This window comes from Prionailurus viverrinus, chromosome A2, assembly GCF_022837055.1.
Source record: "Prionailurus viverrinus isolate Anna chromosome A2, UM_Priviv_1.0, whole genome shotgun sequence".
Taxonomy (NCBI): domain Eukaryota; kingdom Metazoa; phylum Chordata; class Mammalia; order Carnivora; family Felidae; genus Prionailurus; species Prionailurus viverrinus.
The window spans coordinates 9,556,505-9,576,105 of record NC_062562.1 but is presented as its reverse complement, the minus strand read 5'-3'; the positions used below and the strand labels follow the sequence as shown (position 1 = coordinate 9,576,105).

Genomic DNA, 19,601 nt, shown 5'->3' with positions numbered 1-19,601 from the left:
ATTTACTCCACTATATCCTCCTATCACATGATATAACATGCTATGTTATATATATATGTTCTTAAAAATCCATACAATGGGGGCACTGGGATGGCTCAGTTGGTTGAACATCCGACTTTGGCTCAGGTCGTAGTCTTGCAATTCATGGGTTCAAGCCCTGCATTGTGCTCTGGACTGACAGCTCAGAGCCTGGAGCCTGCTTCGGATTCTGTGTCTCCTTCTCTCTCTCTGCCCCTATTCTCCCCACCCCCCACTCTCTCTCTGCCTCAAAAAATAACTAATCATTAAAAATTTTTTAAATCCATGTGATAAAATTTAATGAGAGGCCTAAACAGTTTTAAAGATTTCTGGAGGAGGGGTGCCTGGGTGGCTCAGTCAGCTAAGCATCCAACTCTTGGTTTGGATTCAGGTCATGAGCCCAATCTCTGACATTGAGCCCCATTTCAGGCTCTGTGTTGAAAGCCTGTACACAGCTTGGGATATTCTCTCCATCTCTCTCTCTCCCTCCCCACTCACTCTTGCTCTCTCTCTCAAAATCAATAAATAAACTTCAAAAATCTACAGAAGAGGGGCGCCTGGGTGGCGCCGTCGGTTAAGTGTCCGACTTCAGCCAGGTCACGATCTCGCGGTCCGTGAGTTCGAGCCCCGTGTCAGGCTCTGAGTTGATGGCTCAGAGCCTGGAACCTGTTTCCAATTCTGTGTCTCCCTCTCTCTCTGCCCCTCCCCCATTCATGCTCTGTCTCTCTCTGTCCCAAAAATAAATAAAAAACGTTGAAAAAAAATTCCTTTTAAAAAAAAATCTACAGAAGAAATGGTTGCTCACAATGTATGAAAAACTTCTAGCAACCGAATACTGTAGAAAGATAAACTGCAGATTGTCAGCCTATGAACTGAAATGAATATCATGATGGAGCTCTTCTAGGTTTTTAAGCCCTGTTACTCAAGTCTTCATCCTGAAACAAAGAATCCTATATGCAGAGAATGTCTCTCGGCTAAAGAGCTTTCTCAGACCTTGCTTGATGTCTCTGTTCCTCAGACCATAGATGAAGGGGTTCAACATGGGCGTCACCACTGTGTACATGACTGATGCTATTGTACTTTCTCTGGAGTTTTGTGCAGCAGCAGAACTCAGATACACCCCAAGGCTTGTACCATAGAACAAAGAGACCACTGAGAGATGAGACCCACACGTGGAAAATGCTTTATACTTGCCCATTGCTGATGAAATTCTCAAAATGGAAGTGACAATTCTAGAGTAAGAGAACAGGATGCCAGTGAGTGGAACAACACCCAGAAGTCCACTTGTGAGATAGATCATCAGGTCAATGAGGAAGGTATCAGAGCAAGCAAGTTGGAGCACCTGCTTAAGTTCACAGACAAAGTGAAGGATTTCCAGCTCTGTGCAAAAAGAGAGTCGCAAAATCAGCAAGTCATGTAATAGAGAGTTAAAAATACTCAATAACCAGCATACCAGGAGCAGGATGCCACAGAACTTGGGGTTCATGATGACCATGTAGTGCAGTGGCTGACAGATGGCCACAAACCGGTCATAGGCCATCACGGTCAAGAGGAAGGTGTCTAATCCTGCAAAAAGCATGAAAAAGTACATCTGGCTGAGACAGCCTTCGTAGGTGATCACTTTGCTCTGCGTCTGGATGTTCAGCAGCATCTTTGGGATGGTGGTGGAGGTGAAACAGATGTCTGAAAAGGACAGGTTGGAGAGGAAGAAGTACATGGGCATGTGGAGGCGGGAGTCCGTGATAATGGTCAGGATCATGAGCAGGTTCCCAGTGAAGGTGACCAGGTACATGGACAGGAACAGCCAAAAGAGCAGTGACTGCAGCGCCCCCTGGTCTGAGAGTCCCAAGAGGATAAATTCTGTAACACAGGTTTGATTTCTTCCTTCCATGTAACTGATGAAAACAGCTGGAACAGACAAGATCCTTGTAAAGGCATCAGCAGTGATCAAAGAATGAAAAGAAATGCTGTGTTTTCAACATGACACACTCACTAATTCTTACACAGTTCCCTACCAATCTCGAATATGTACCAGAAAATTTCAGGGACTCTCACATGCTCCCTGTTTTCTGTGAGGCTGAAACTGTTCACAATTCTTGTTCCTAATCAAAACAATTATTCAAAACAACGTTCTCCTCCATAAACTTCCTGAGACCTTTTTTTCACCAACAAAATAGCAAATTATCTTGTCACAAGTATTATCAAAAGCATTGCAAAAAGTAGTGATGTGTGTTTGACCTGAACAAAACCAAGTCTTGTGTGTGTGTGTGTGTGTGTGTGTGTGTGTGTCAGTCAGAGGGAGGAAAATAGATTATTTAAAAATGAATAAATGATATTTCAAGTGGTGGTTACAACTAATAAGTAAAATAATTCAGGACAAAGGAGTTCCAAGTTGAAGGGAAACCTGCCATTGTATCAAGTCTGATTAGGGGCTTCTGACCTGGAAAATTAAGGGATATATGAACCTTGCAGATAACTTTGAGAAAACCAGCTAAGGCAGATACATCACATGCACAAAGGCCTTCAGTCAAGAGCTCACCCGAAACCATCAGGCAACATCAAAGAAAAAGTTGTGAGCAGAACAGGTAACACAGTGGGAGAACGTGTTGGATGCAAACAAGAGAGAAGAGCTCAGGGGCGCCTGGGTGGCGCAGTCGGTTAAGCGTCCGACTTCAGCCAGGTCACGATCTCACGGTCCGTGAGTTCGAGCCCCGCGTCAGGCTCTGGGCTGATGGCTCAGAGCCTGGAGCCTGTTTCCGATTCTGTGTCTCCCTCTCTCTCTGCCCCTCGCCCGTTCATGCTCTGTATCTCTCTGTCCCAAAAATAAATAAACGTTGAAAAAAAAATTAAAAAAAAAAAAAAGAGAGAGAAGAGCTCAAAGCCTCCTGCATCTTTAGAAACATTCTAAGACAGTGGACACTACCGTTCAGTGTCGTGTTTATATTTATATGTTATATATGATGTCTGTCTAAAACAGGATACATTTTATGTAATGTACACTAATGGAACATAATTCATTCCTCCGTAATTCTTGGTCTTTCTACCTTTACTCTACGTCTCTAGCTGCTCTAATTTCTGCATTTTCTATTGCATAAGACAGCTTCGGGTTGCTGTAAATGCTTTATGGGTGTGTACTTCACTGAGCTATACACACATATACATACAAACAAACACACACACACAAAAGTGAGGGTAGGGAGAGAGAGAGTTCTCCATTATTGTGGTACTGTATACTCTTGTAGCTGAAGCACCGCTTTTTAGAAAGCAGGGGACAGGATACACCATAAGCCAAAGAGCATCTTTCTTCTAGGAAAATTGCATTTTGTGTAGGCTTTCCAATGGAGCAGTCATGGCTAAGCACCACAAGAACCACACAGCATTAGAAGAATTAACATCAATCTTTCTCAACGTCTTCCAAATAAATTCAAAGGGGAAACACTTCTTACTTTATTCCATTGGGCCAGGATTGCACTGATACCAAAGCCATGAAAAGACATTGCAAGAAAAGAAAAGTAGAGAGCAATAATCCCAAGGTATATTCATGTGAACCGGTTCAAGCATAGCAGCCTTTTGATCATGGTGTAGAAAAGGGTTATGCATCATGACCAAATGGCATTTATTCCAGGAAGGCAATAAAACTCCCTCAGTGTAATACACCATATTAACAGAAAAAGGGTAACATAAGTATGTCCACAGATGGTAAATAAAATGTGGCAAAATGGAGCATTCCTTAGACTGACAGCATTCAAGTAACTAAGAATAGAAGGAAACTTCCACAACACGAAATAGGTCATATATGTAAACCCACCTCTAAAACCATTCTGCAAAGTGAAACATTGAGAGTGGCCTTTAAGATAAGGCAAGACAAGCATGTTTTTTTTTCATACCTTTTATGCAACGTGGTATATTGCAAGTTCCAGACAGAGCAACTAGCCAAAAAAAGGAAAGAAAAATAAGGAAACAAAAAGCATCAAAATCAGAATGGAAGAAGTAATATTGTTTCTCTTCACAAAAAGGTGATCTTATTTTTCGTTTAAAAAGATAGCATTGGGGCTCCTGGGTGGCTCAGTTGGTTGAGTGTCCGACTTCAGCTCAGGTCATGAACTCAAGGTTCATGGATTTGAGCCATGTGTCGGGCTCTGTGCTGACAGCTCAGAGGCTGGAGCCTGCTCCAAATTCTGGGTCTCCCTCTCTCACTGCCCCTCCCCCGCTCACACTCTGTCTTTCTCTCTCTCTCAAAAATAAATAAGCATTAAATAAATTTTTAAAAATAATAATAAAATAAAGAAGCATTAAAAAAACAAGAAAAACTGTTAGAGTAATAAACAAATTCAGTAAAGTTGCAGATTATAAATCAATGCAAACATAAAACTTAGGTGACAGATGGAATCCTACAATGGAATGTACCTGTGACAAAACAATCTAACTATATTATAATTGTATGACAGAATCTCAGTGAAGCAGGTGGGCAAAAAAAGTGTAGAAAAACAAGATCTGGGAAAAGAGAAGAGTCTGTAAAACTGGACATGAAAGAAACTGCACAGAAACACTGCACCATTCTTGATAAAATGTGTCCCAGAGGATACTGTTAACAATGCTGATACTCCTGCACTGAAATTGAACATATAAGGAAATGGACAGTAAATGGTGGGAACGACATGATCACATTTGGTTTAGGACTTCACATGTAAGCAAGGTGGAGTAGCTCTTATGGTCCTTTGGTAATAAATTAGTTTAGAGCCATCAATATGAACTTACTTTAGCTTTTGTATTTTTATATAAAAATACAGAGGGTTACATATAGACACATGTATGGATGTCTGCATATACACTGAGTAGTGAACACTCATATGTTTCCTTGCCAGGTCAGTTGAGGGAATATGGAGACCCTGGTAGCAACAAGTAAGTACAGCAGGTACCAAGATCTTGAATCTAATCCCATATTCCAATAAAATAAAACAGGGCTCCTTGCAGAAATGACTGACTGTAGAACTCCAGAGGAACATACAATAAGCTGAATCTGAAGCATCTTTTCCTGTAAGACAGTAATGAAAGGCCACCCAAAAAAAGCCAAGAATGATGAAGACATGCCAAAGGGACATATCAGTAACTGAAGGAGCTCTCCATTGCCACAGCTGCAACAATCTGAGCAACAAAATAAAGTAGTATTGGGGTATAACACAGAGTATATAATGTAAATAACTGAAGACACAATCTCGAGTGCAGTAGAGAACCAATGGTTTACAGAAATATTCTACTCTTAAGGAGGTGGAAGATAACCACCACTACTTAGAGATGGGGTTGCCCATAGAAAGTCCCTACAGGAGGACAGGATGGAAAGAAAAGGGAAAGAGAAATCTGACAAACACCGTGTCTGCCAGGATATCAATGTCAACACCAATGAGAGTTAGTCATGTTGATAGTCTGAACCCTTGCTGTCAGGGAATGAGCATGCCTCTTTCCCTCTCTAGTCTTCTTGTCCAACATCCATGTCCCATTCTACTCATGAAAAGAAAGAATAATAAGGCCAGTCCAAAAGGAGATTTTTTAATGCAATGCCTGACCACTACTCCTAACGCTATCAATTGCTTCAAGAACAAAGGAAGCCTGAGGAAAAAGTCACTGCGTGTGGAAGCTCAGCAGATATGAGAATTAAAAGTAACAGGTGTAAGAGAGAGAGAGTGTGTTCATAAGTGCAGAAACTGGGAAGGGAGCTTGGGAGAACCCTCTAAAGATCATAGCAGGTTTGTTCTGTAAATATAAAACTACACAAATACTAAATTTGATTAAAAACTAAAATTATTAACGAAATGCAAAATCTTTGGAAACACCGTGTTCTGAGATTGTCCCAAAGAGTCTGGTATGTGCCCTGTATGACCAGTGTCACTGCTGTCAGTAACTCATCCCATCAGTAACATTAAATAATCATACCACGTACAGTTTTTGAAATTTTTCAATGAAATGATGACTATACGGTATCTGCATTGTTTCTAGTAAACATTTAAGAATGAATGAAAAAATTCATCTGAATTTCTGGATTCACGATTTCCACCCCTCCGAGACCCATTCTGTGCCTGGTGCTGTTTCTATCCCTCAATAACACTCTCCCACTCTGAATGCAGCAATAGTTTCTTCCTCACAATAACCTGGGTCGTTTTTCCCTAGAGAAAACCTTGTCGTAGCTGTCCCCTGACATAAAACCTGCACTTACACTTCACTAATTTCAGATTTCAATTTCAACCTTCTAGCCAAAACATAACATTGTTTGTTAATCTGACTACTGCCTACCCAGCCAGGTCCACTTGGATTCATTTTATCGACTATGCTTATGATTGCTGATCAGATGGTAAGAAGTGTTTCTAGTTCCCATCAGCACAACTCCCACTCTACTTTAATCTCTAAAATTCTTCCCCTGCTGTTTCTGGACTGCTCACACCCCTCCTCCCCACGGAAAGACTCCAACACCCCTTTCAAGGCTCAGCACCTATAGGCTTCTCTGCAAAGCCTTTGCTGACTCCTATGAAAGATTCTTCTTTTTTTAAAACAATTACAAATAAAATAAAGAGGTAACTTTTGGGGATCTACTTCCCCAGATTTCAATGCAACCTCTCATTATCACATTTATTCATTTTTACAACTCTCACTCTGTTTACACAATGAGTACCCTGACAGAAGAAACACTGTCTTAGTCATTTAGCTATTCATAGAATAAATAGTAGTGTCTACCACAAATTAATTGCTGGGAAAAAATGCTTGTTGAATGACAATTAATAAATGGTTCAATAACAGTAAACAGTCACTCCCAACAATGGAAGGACCAGCAATGAAAACAGAGGAAAGACTGTTGAAACATGAAGGCCCACTGATGAAGCACTAACTCTGGAGGACAGATGGTTTAGTATATCTGGACTTTCCCTCCAGAATCAAAGCCTTATGGGCAGGGCTTGACATCACTAAACTCTCCGTAACTTATTGTCCCTGTCGATGCCCCCAAAATAACATCAGCTACAAGAGGTCCCTCCACTCATAACACATTTCTCCAGCACTTCTGAAGATTCTGTGGCTCACCCAGATGTTAGCACTGAGCAATGTGAAATCAATGACCGTGTCTTTCCCATGGATGATTGCTGTGGTTGGAGTTATGTCCCCAGGAAGGGAAGAGACATGGCCCCGCTCAGGAAGTCTCTAGAAAACACAGCTCTATGCTCGTATCACCTGAGATTACAGGAGTTACCTTCATGGGTGCAGCAAAGGCATTTTCAATTTTTGTAATTGTAGGGAATAAACTCCCATGAGTCTCATTAATGAAATAATATTGTGTCTATTGTCCCTGTAAGAGGCTTGGGTCTTTGGAGCTAGGAGAGTAAGATAGAATGCAAACTTGTCCCAGTGTTGGGACACAGCCTTGGCATTCTCTGATTGTCTCTTATCCCATTAAACTCTCTTATCCCAGAAGGAGGTCCCCTGTCTTTGGAGCTTCTCACTAATAAGTCAGAGCACCCCATCATAAGTATACAATTCTGGTTTTGGAGAATTGTGTCCCCTAAATCTTTTCTTTCTCCCATCTGTACTCATTCTGTTGGCTCACAATCATGGAACTCCCAGCCTCCACAGCTTTCTTCTTTTCTCCTGCTTCTCCCTTCTCCTTCAATGTAGGCAATGTCTGTTTAACATCACTCAACCATTTGCTTCTTCAAGCATCTTACTAACACTTCATTAGCAGTTGTTTTACAGTAGGCACTAAACTACATCCCAGGAAGGAAGAAAGGTGTAAGAAATGGTCCCTTCTCTTGAGGAGTTCACAGTCTCCACAGAGCAAGGACATAAAAATAAATGAATGTGCTAACCTGAAGAGACACTGACACCTGATGAAGAGAATACAAACACAGGTCACCTCTTCCAGGGGAGATGAGTGAAGACTGCACAAACAACCTACTAATTGTCCCGAGTCTTGGTGTGGGTGAAGGGGTAAGAGCACTCCAACAGGAAGTATCTGGGCAGCCAATGCGGGAAATACTTCATACTTGATGACCAGTCATCAGGGGGCGAGTATGACATTTCAAACATGACCCTGAGCAGTTAGCGTTCAGAGAGCAGAGATGCAGATATTTTGGCTGTCAGCTTGACACAAATTTAGGAAAATATCTGAATGTCAGTGCAGATATCATGACGGGATGTCCTGGATCAAGCTCTCCCTGTGGAAAACTCATCCTGAGACAATGGTAGACACGGACTGTTGCTACTACAATAGTCTAAGAAAACTGTAGATGGAAAAATAGGGAATCAATGGACCCCTTTGAAGAGCAAAAAATAATAATAAAAATTATGTAAGTTTGCAACTTGGAGGGACCTAGAGGGTATAGTGCTCAGGGAAATGAGTCCGTTAGAGAAAGACAAACACCATTTGATTGCACTCCTATGTGGAATTTAAGAAACAAAACAAATGAACAAACATGGAAAAAAGAAGAAACAAAAAACCAGACTTTTAACACGGAGAACAAACTGGTGGTTGTCAGAGAAAAGGTGGCTATGGTTGGGTGAGATAGATAAAGGGAACTAAGGGTACACTTATCTCCATGAGCACTTAATAGTGCATAGAATTGTTGATGCATTACATTTTACACTGAAACTAATACAACTCTGTAAAGTATACTTCAATAAAAATCATGGTTGGGAGGAGAGAAATAAAATATTCAGAGTTACCACAATTTAATTTTTAAATGACCAGCTTTCACAACAACAATAAAAACAAAGATATAACTCAATGGAATAGGAGAAAGCCCAGAAATAAATCCTCATATCTATAAGTGAATGATTTTTCACAAGACTGCCAGTACACTTCAATGGTAAATAGACACTCTTTCCAAGAAATTGTGATGTAAACCTGGACATACACATTCAAAAAGATGGAAATGACCCTTCGCTCTACCATCTACAAACATGACTCCAAATGGATCACAGATCTAAACATAAGAAATAAAACTGTAAATAAACACGTAGAAGAAAACATAAAGGTACCTCGTTATGACTCTGGATTTGACAAAGATTCCTTGGATATAACACCAAAGACACAGGCAACTAGAGAAAAAATTATGCCACCAAAATCAAGAATATTTGTGCACTGAAGGGCACTATTTCCAAATGAAAAGGTAACCCACAAAATGGAGAAACTACTGGTGAATCACACACCTGATAATAGATTAATATCAAAGTATGTACAGAATTTCAAGAATTCTTTTTAAAAAACAAACAACTCAATTTTAGAAAGGAAGTAATGATGCATCTGTGTGTCTCAGTTGATTGAGCATCTGACTCTTGACATCAGTTTGGTTCATGATCCCAGAGTTGCTGCACTGAGCCCCAAGTCAGGCTCTGCACCTACCGTGGAAGCTTCTTGGGATTCTCTCTCTCCCTCACCCCTCACTCCCAATTGCTCATACTCTCTCTCTCTAAAGTTAAGGGAAAAAAGGCAAAACTTTTCTTTAAATTCCAGTTAGTTAACACACAGTGTCCTATTAGTTTCGGGTGTACCATACAATTAATCCACACTTCCATAATAAAACTTTTACTGTTGGTGAGGATGTGGAGAAAGGGGAACCCTCTTGCACTGCTGGGGGGAATACAAACTGGTATAGCCACTGTAGGAAACAGTATGAAACTTCCTCCAAAAGATAAAAATAGAATGACCCTTGTTGCTTTAGCATCAAAAAGAATAAAATCTTGGGGCGCCTGGGTGGCGCAGTCGGTTAAGCGTCCGACTTCAGCCAGGTCACGATCTCGCAGTCCGTGAGTTCGAGCCCCGCGTCAGGCTCTGGGCTGATGGCTCAGAGCCTGGAGCCTGTTTCCGATTCTGTGTCTCCCTCTCTCTCTGCCCCTCCCCCGTTCATGCGCTGTCTCTCTCTGTCCCAAAAATAAATAAACATTGAAAAAAAAAAATTAAAAAAAAAAAAAAGAATAAAATCTTGCCATTTGAAATGACGTGGATGGAACTAGAGTATTATGCTAACTAAAATGAGTCAGTCAGAGAAAGACAAGTATCATATGATTACACTCATATGTGGAATTTAAGAAACAGAACAGACAAGTTTAGAGTAAGGGAAAAAAATACCCTAAGATAAAAACAGGGAGGAGGCAAACCATAGGAGACTGGTAACCACAGAGAACAAAGTGAGAGTTGCCGGAAAAGAGGTGGATGGGGGAGAGACTAGATGGGTGATGGGCACTAAGGGAGGCACTTGTTGTGATGAGCACCATGTATTCTATGCAGGCAACGAATCCCTGAATTCGACTCCTGAAACCAATTGTACACTCTATGGTAGCTAACTTGAATTTAAATAAAATCATGGAAGGAAAAAAAACAGAGGTACCTTCCAATCCAGTAATAGCACTGCTGGGTCATTACCCCCAAAATACAAAAACACTCATTCAAAGGGATAAATGCACTTCTGTGGTTTCAGCACTATCACTTACAGTAGCCAAATAATGGAAACAGCCTAAGTGTCATTGATAGATGAATGGATAAGGATCTGGTATAGACATACAATGGAATATTACCCATAAAACTGAATGAAATCCTCCCATTTGAAAAGACTTGGATGGAGCTAGTGAGCATAAGGTTGAGCAAAATAAGTCAGTTAGAGAAAGAAAAATACCACATGATCTCACTCATATGTGGAATTTAAGAAACAAAACAAATGAGCACAAGAAAAAAAAGAGAGAAGAAGTTTCTGGTTGCCAGAGGGGAAGGAAGAAGATGGGAGAAATGGGTGATGGGGATTAAGGAGGGCACTTGTTGTGATGAGCACTGGGTGTTTTACGGAGGTGGTGAAGCACCATATTATACTCCTGAAACTGACAGTACACTGTATGTGAACTATACAGGAATTAAAACTTCTAAATAAATTTTAAAAAGTAAAACTAATGGGGATCCCGGTTGCTTCAGTTGGTTAAGTGTCTGGCTCTTGGTTTCAGCTAAGGCTACGATTTCACAGTTTGTGACTTCGAGCCCCACATCTGGCTCTGCACTGACAGCATGGAGCCTGCTTGGGATTCTCTCTCTCCCTCTCTCTCTGCCACTCTCGTCCTCATGCTCATGCGATTTCTCTCTCTCTCTCTCTCTCTCTCTCTCTCTCAATAAACGAATAAACTTAAAAAATAAAAAATACATGTATAAAAAATGAAAACATAAATATAAATAATTTTGAAAACCACAAAAGGAAAAGACAATGGACTCAAGAATATAGAGCAATGGCTGCTTAGCACATGAAAGATGCACAACATGACTAATCACTACAGAAATGCAAATAAAAACCATAGCGTTATACCACGCCACACACACTAGGACGGCTATTTGAAAACTAAAACAGAAGATGAGTGTTGGCGAGGATGTGGACAAATTGGAACCCTGTGGTGCTTTGCTGATGAGAATAAAAAGGGACACAGCTGCTGAAGCAAACAGTGTGCCAGTGACTCAATAATGTAAACCCAGAATTATCGTTTGATGTTGCAGTTTCACGTCTGGTTATATACCTACTTACATGCCCCAAGAGAATGTAAAGCATTGATATTTCTACACCAGAACAGATATTTCTACACCAATTTTCATAACAGATTTATTCACAGTAATAAAAGTGTGGAGACAACCTGAATGTCCATCAACAATCTCACAGATGAACAAAGTGTGGTGAACACAGACATGGAACAGCATTCAGCCTTTACGGTGAAGGGAATTCTGGCACAGTCTACAACATGGGTGAAACTCTCAAACACAAGGCTAAGTGTCAGAAGCCAGACACAAAAGGACCCGTATCACACCATGACATCTACCTGAGGTACCTAGAGTAAACAGTTTGAGACGGAGAAGGTAGGCTGGTGGGAGCCAGGGGCTATGCAGAGGGGCAATACAAACTTAGGATTTCAAGGAGAAAAACGTTCAGGTTGAGAGATGAGAAAGTTCTGGAGATGGGTAGAGGTGGTGGCGGCTCAACATTGAGAAAGTACTTAATGGCACTTAAGTCTATTTCAAGATGTTGAAAATGATAAATTTTATATATTTTTTACTCTGACCAAAAAGTATGACAAAAGAGTCACATACTCTAAAAGAACTTCGGTGGTGCCTGGGTGGCTCCGTCAGTTAGGCGTTAGACTCTAGATTTTTGGCTGAGGTAATGATGTGATGGTTTGTGAGTTTGAGCCTCACATGGGGCTCTGCACTGGCAGTGTGGAGCCTGCTTGGGATTTTCTCTCTCTCACTCTTTCTGTCCCTTGTCGGCATGCTCACTCTCTCTCAAAGCAAATAAATGAACTTAAAACTTTTTTTCAGTGCCATAAATAGCTTAATATGATGTAGAAGAAGTAATCCAAAGTACAAGGAGACAAGGGCATTGTGATGGGTTTATCATGTGTGATTCAATACCTCAACCCTAAAGTATTCCCAAACTAAAACTTCAGACAACATAAAATTCATAAGATCATTGAGAAATAGCTTGGGTAGGGAAATAATATCTTCTTTGACAGGTTCTACAGAGCTTCTCTCCCATGTGACAAACTTACAATGGACATTCTGAAACTGAAATGCCTTTGTCCTCAGTTCAGGCCCTCCTGAACTGCCAGAGGCCATGACAGCAGTCCAAACCCATTCAAGGTATGCTATTCATAGTGCATAAGAATTAATCATTCTCATCAACATTGGTTGAGCCACCTGGATGTTTGCAAATGGCAAATTCATCATGGTGTCTCCAAGAAACAAAACTGATGGGAAGCTTACAAATGGCAGAACTGATTTGTGTAACTAACAAAATAAGCAAAACAAAAACAAAAACAAGAAAACAACCAACTCTAATAATCATGAAGGAAAGATTGACCTGAGTCACCACAATGAAGGGTCATAAACCTGACTATCGGTCCTGAGACTGTTCACTGACCCAGATCTTCAATTAATGGAACCATTTACACCGGACAGAAATCTGTAAAATGACAATGACATTACATTTTCCTCCAACACAACCCAAAGGCTCTGAGGTGATGGCACTGGTTAGCCTATAATGGTTCATGAGGACTGTGGTCTGAACTAAAATTGATAACTTGATACTGGACAAGATGAGAGGAATTATACCAGGGAAAGTGGCAAATATTCTTTATCCCTTTGTTTTTATTTTCTTCCTTTCTTCTTGCTTTCCCTGTTTCTTTTTGTCTTTGGTTTTGAGAGATAGTTCCATGAACATTTATCTGCATACTAGTGTTTGAAAGGACCTGTGGACCTTTAGCTGGAAAACTGTGAATCAGGTAATAGAAAATTACAATTATGCCTTACGATCCAAGTAGGGAACTCTGGGGAAGGTGAACAAGAGACATTCATCTTACTCAGTCTCACAAAGTACAGGTTAGGTAATAATTGTATCCTGCTCTCACTGCTAATTTCTAGGATGCAGCATTAGAAAAGATGGAGGTGGCAATAGGCAGAAAAGCCATATTGTGTTTGACATTTGTGAAGAGTCTGTATGGTAGGAAGTGTTGAGGGATATCACAAGATAGTGTTGCTGCCTACCAAAACATTAAAAGAAAAGTAATAACGCATCTCTGGGAAAATCACCAAGAATGACATCATCAAGGCCTGACAAATCAGAGGTTGCAATTTCTATTACCTTCCCACTTAATTTACGTTTAGGAATGTGTGAGGGAAAATTAGAGACTGCCTAATGAAGGTGGATTATTGTAAACTAATCACACAAGGTTCCAGGTGCTTTGGCTCTTCAGGATGTGATCTCCTTCCAAGGAGGATTGACATAAAACCCTTGAAATTTGTATATAACCTGTGATAGGTTCAATGATTTTCCTCCAGAAGTAGATATGTTAAAAGATACCTGTCTTCAACCCAGAGAAAACCCATTTCACATTTACTCCACTGTCTCCTCCTATCACATTATAAGTACTCAATTTGCTTTTTATGTATATGTTCTTAAATACCCATGCAATGGAGGCATCTGGGTAGCTCAATTGGTTGAGCATCTGACTTTGGCTCAGGTCATGACCTCACAATTCATGGTTTCAAGGCCTGCATCATGGTCTGTGCTGAGGCTCAGAGCTGGGAGCCTACTTCTGATTCATTCATTCATTCTCTCTCTCTCTCGCTCTCGCTCTCGCTCTCGCTCTCGCTGTCGCTCTCACTCTTGCCCTCTCCCTCCCTCCCTCCTTCCCTCTCTCCGTCTCTCTCTCTCTCTCTCAAAAAATGAATACATGAGGGGCGCCTGGGTGGCGCAGTCGGTTAAGCGTCCGACTTCAGCCAGGTCACGATCTCGCGGTCCGGGAGTTCGAGCCCCGCGTCGGGCTCTGGGCTGATGGCTCAGAGCCTGGAGCCTGTTTCCAATTCTGTGTCTCCCTCTCTCTCTGCCCCTCCCCCGTTCATGCTCTGTCTCTCTCTGTCCCAAAAATAAAAAAAAAAAAAAGTTGAAAAAAAAAAATGAATACATGAGCATTTTTTTCCTAAAACTCCATGCAATAGAATTTAATGAGAGTCCTAAACAATTTTAAAGAAATGCAGAAGTGGGGTTCCTGGGTGGCTCAGTCAGATAAGAGTCCAACTCTCGATGATGGCTCAGGTCAAGATCGTACAATTTGTGACACTGAGCCCCATTTCAGGCTCTGCGCTGACAGCATGGACATATTTTGGGATATTCCATCAATCTCCCTCTGGCTCTCCCTACTCATGCTCTCCCTTTCAAAATAAATAAGCTTTAAAGAGCGACAAAAAAAATAGTTGCTTGTGATGTATGAAAAACTTCAGCTAACTAATAAGGTAAGAATATAAACTGCACATTTCCAGCCTAAGAACTGATACAAATATCATGATCAAGCTCTTCTAGGGTTTTAAGCCCTGTTACTCAAGTCTTTATCCTGAAACAAAGAATCCTATATGCAGAAAATGTTTCTCGGCTAAAGAGCTTTCTCAGGGCTTGCTTGATGTCTCTGTTCCTGAGACCATAGATGAAGGGGTTCAGCATGGGCATCACCACCGTGTACATGACTGAGGCTATGGCACCTGTGCTGGAGGTTTGTGAAGCAGCAGAATTAAAATACACACCAAGGCTTGTACCATAGAACAAGAACACAACTGAGAGATGAGACCCACACGTGGAAAATGCTTTATACTTGCCCCTCACTGATGAAATTCTCAAAATGGAGGCTACAATTCTAGAGTAAGAGGAGAGGATGCCAGTGAGTGGAACAACACCCAGAAGTCCACTTGCCAAATACATCGCCAGGTCATTGAGGAAGGTATCAGAGCAAGCAAGTTGGATCACCTGCTTAAGTTCACAGAAAAAGTGAAAGATTTCCAGATCTGTGCAAAAAGAGAGTCGCAAAATCAGCAAGTCATGTAACAGAGAGACAAGAACACTCAATAACAGGGATCCCAGAAGCAGGATGCCACAGAACTTGGGGTTCATGATGACCATGTAGTGCAATGGGTGACAGATGGCCACGAACCTGTCATAGGCCATCACTGTCAAGAGGAGGTTGTCGATTCCTGCAAAAAGCATGAAAAAGTACATCTGGCTGAGGCAACCTTTGTAGGAGATCCCTCTGCTCTGCGTCTGGATGTTCAGCAGCATCTTTGGGATGGTGGTGGAGGTGAAACAGATGTCTGAAAAGGACAGGTTGGAGAGGAAGAAGTACATGGGCGTGTGGAGGCGGGAGTCTGTGATAATGGCCAGGATCATGAGCAGGTTCCCAGTGAAGGTGACCAAGTACAAGGACAGGAACAGCCAAAAGAGCAGTGACTGCAGCGCCCCCTGGTCTGAGAGTCCCAAGAGGATAAATTCCGTAACATGAGTTTGATTTCTTCCTTCCATGTAATTGATGAAAATGGCTGGAACAGAGACAAGAACATTGGAAAGACAGCAGCATGATCACAGAATTACAAGAAATGCTGTCTTTTCAAAATGCTTCATCCATTAATTCTTACACACTCCCTACCAATCTAGAATATACACCAGAAAATTTCAGGGACTCTCAAATGTCCATGTTTTCCATGAGTCTTAAATTGTTCACAATTCTTGTTCTGAATCAAAACAATTATCCAAAGCAATGTTCTCCTCCATAAATTTCCTGTGACCTTTTTTTTTCCACCCGAGAAAATCTAACACATTATCTTGTGACAAGTATTTTTAACAGCATTGCACAAATGCAGTAGGAATGTGTGTTTCACCTTAACAAGACAGTCTCATCTTTGTGTGTGTGTCAGAGGGAGGAACAGAATATTAATAAAGGAATAAATGGTGTTTCAGGTGGTGGTTACAACTAATAAGGAAAAAAGTTCGGGACACAGTAGTCCTAAGTGGAAGGAAAACCTGCCTTTGTGTCATGACTGATCAGGGGCTTCTGAGCTGGAAAACTCAGGGATGCATGAACCATGTGGATAACTTTGAGAAAACCAGTTAAGGCAGAGAAATCGCATGTGCAAAGACCTTGAGTCAAGAGCTCACCCAAAACCATCAGGCAATATAAAAGACAAAGTTGTGAGCAGAGCAGGTAACACAACGGGTGTAGGAGTGGGATGTAAATAAGAGAGAGAGGAGCTCAAAGCCTCCTGTATCAGTGGATACATTCTAAGGCAATGTTGGGGACAGGCCAAGATGGCGGAGGAGCATGGAAGGTTTTTTGCCTCTCTCCTCACTGAAATGCAACTAAATCAACACCAAACCGTCTTGCATATCTAGAAAGCTGATCTGAGGAATAACACAACAATCTGCACAACTTGAACCACAGAATTTGGCAAGTACACAGCGTGGAGAGGTGAACTGGGGAAGAGAGAAGCTATGGAGGGCAGGGAGCTGTTTTTGCTTGTGGAGAGAGGATGGAGATGGGGGAGAGTATAGGAGAAGCACTGCCCAACAAAAAAGCAGCTGGAGAGAAAGAAAAGGAGTGGACTGAACAAAAACAGGGAGAAGAGAGAAAGGAGAGGGTTTCAATTTCATGAAGAGGCTATAAACAGGGGAGCATAGAGTCTGAAACTCCAAAGCTCGATACCTGGGAGAGCTCTGGTGGGGAGGGCATATCCCCAGAAACAGACAGCAAGGTCCGAGGGGTCCTCAGGCCACACGGGGAGAGGCAATTTCTCTGCTGGGAGGACATTTGGTAGAGGCCGTGCAGCCTCGCCGCAGGCAAAGGTCCCAGCAGACCCTGGAGAACAGCCACATTGCTGCTGTTGGAACTAGGATGGTAAGGGTGAAGCCTGGTGCCAGATGGGTGCTGTGATTTACCATAATCTCTGAAATGTTGCTACTACACAATCACACCAACATTTTCTGGGACACCTGGCCACAATCTCTGGGCATCTGCAGCAGCATGGTCACACAAACGTACCAAGGGTGGGCGGGCACCATGACATTGCTTGGTGGACCCTCCCCTGAGGGTCTGAGAGGGTCAAAGCTGCTTGGCCCTCAGAAATGGGGAGTTTGTAAACATTGCCATATCTGAGATAAAATTTGGGAGGGAGGTATCCTCTGGCAAGCTGACAGCTTGGTCACAGACAGTGGAGAAATGGGGAGTGGACAGAAGCCAGAGACAAAGGAAGGGTGCTTGATTGCCAGTCAGGGAGAGCACAGAGTTCTGATACTAGAGACTGGGTAGCTGGCTGACACCATTTTCCCCTCCCACATATGCGCATAAGCACTTACATGCACCACAGTGATCAACCCCATTAAACTAAGCAGAGTCATCTAGTGCAGAACGGAGTTGCTACACCAAGCAGTGCCCAACTGGGCCAACCACAATCTAGAGGAACATGACCAATCTCTCTGCTGCTTAGTTTACAGACTATAAAGTGCTTCATAGTTTGACTTCTAGGGGAAACTGGATGTAATTTTGATCTTATTTCATTCTGTTTCCTGGTCCATCTATTCAATATTTTTCTTTTTCTATTCTTTTCTCACTGTTGAAACAAAGGGAAATTTTTTTTATTTTATTTTCTGTCTTTATAAAAAAGATCTTTCTTTAAATTTTTCTATTATATTTTTTACTTTTTTGTAATTTTTTAAAATTCTATTTGATTTTCATCATTTCATTTTATTCTACTTTGTTGTATTCATGTTTTTAAATTTCAAATGTTTTCAGTTTTTTTCCATTTTTTTTCTTTTCTTTACCTTCATTCTCTATTCTATCAAGCTTCTTATAACAACCAGTCCAAAACAAACCTAAGAGCTAGAATCCTTTATTTTATTTTTTGTGTGTTATTTTTAATTTTTTAATTTTTATTTTTATTTACTTTATTAATCCCTTTTCTTACTCCAAAATAATAAAATGAAGGAATTCGCCACAAAGGATCAATAGGAAAAAATGACAGTGAGGGACTTAATCAACAGATACAAGCAGGAAGTCTGAACAGAATTTAGAATCACAATAATAAGAACACTAGCTGGGGTTGAAAAAAGCATAGAATCCCTTTCTGCGGACACAAAAGAAGTAAAAGATAGTCAGGATGAAATAACAAATGCTATACCTGAGATGGAATCTCAAATGCTTGCCATGGTGGTGAGGTTAGATGAAGCAGAGCAGCGAATCAGTGATATACGGGACAAATTTATGGAGAATAATGAAGCAGAAAAAAAGAAGGAAACTAAGGCAAAAGAGTACGATATAATATTAGAGAACTCAATGACTCATTAAAAAGTAATAACATCAAAATCATATGGGTCTCAGGAGATGAAAACAGAGGAAAAGGGGTAGAAGGCTGATGTGAGCATATCATAGTGGAAAACTTTCCTAATCTGGGGAAAGACACAGCCATTAAAATCCAGGAAGCACAGAGAACTCCCATTAGATTCAACAAAAACCGACCATCAGCAAGGCATATCATCGTCAAATTCACAAAACACTCAGGCAAGGAAAGAATCATGGAAGCAGCAAGGGAAAAAAAGTACTTAACCTATAAGGGAAGACAGTTCAGGTTAACAGGAGCCCTTTCCACAGAAACGTGGCAGGCCAGAAAGGAGAAGAAGGATATATTCAATGTGCTGAATCAAAAAAAAAAAAAATGCAGCCAAGAATCCTTTATCCAGCAAGCGCTGTCATTCAAAATAAGAGGAGAGATCAAAAGTTTCCCAACAAACAAAAACTAAAGGAGTTTGTGGACACTAAACTAGCCCAGCAAGAAATGTCTGGTAGGATCTCTGAGGAGAGAAAAGAGAAAAAAAATCAACAAACACTAGAAAGGACCAGGCAACACCACCAGAAACTCCAACTCTACAGGCAACAATATGAATCAAATTCATACCTTTCAGTAATCACAAATTAACAAAGATTAACAACACTGATAAGCCCCTAGCCAGTTTGATCAAAAACAAAAAGGAAAGGACTCAAACAAATAAAATCAAGAATGAAAGAGCAGAGATTACAACCAGCACTGCAGAAATACAAACAAAAATAAGAGAATATTATAAGCAAGTAGAGACCCACAAATTGGGCAATGTGGAAGAAATGGACAAATTCCTAGAAACATATAAACGACCAAAACTGAAACCAGAAGAAATAGAAAATTTGAACAGACCCATAACCAGTAAAGAAATTGAATAGTAATCAAAAATCTC

General features: G+C 41.0%; 2 protein-coding genes across 2 annotated transcripts; both read right to left on the bottom strand.

The window, feature by feature from the left end:
* Positions 1-940: 940 nt before the first annotated feature.
* Positions 941-1,921, bottom strand: LOC125160468 (olfactory receptor-like protein OLF4). Its single transcript, XM_047849432.1, has one exon. It carries the CDS (start codon positions 1,907-1,909, stop codon positions 941-943), a length of 969 nt encoding a protein of 322 aa, XP_047705388.1. The 5' UTR covers positions 1,910-1,921.
* Positions 1,922-14,897: 12,976 nt separating this feature from the next.
* LOC125160434 (olfactory receptor 7A17-like) lies at positions 14,898-15,908 on the bottom strand. The gene has a single exon (XM_047849378.1). The coding sequence runs from the start codon at positions 15,864-15,866 to the stop codon at positions 14,898-14,900; it is 969 nt and encodes a 322-aa protein (XP_047705334.1). The 5' UTR covers positions 15,867-15,908.
* Positions 15,909-19,601: the final 3,693 nt, after the last annotated feature.

Coding starts and splice junctions, on each gene's coding strand:
- LOC125160468 (XM_047849432.1), bottom strand. CDS start 1,909: ATGGAAGGAAGAAATCAAACCTGTGTTACAGAATTTATCCTCTTGGGA.
- LOC125160434 (XM_047849378.1), bottom strand. CDS start 15,866: ATGGAAGGAAGAAATCAAACTCATGTTACGGAATTTATCCTCTTGGGA.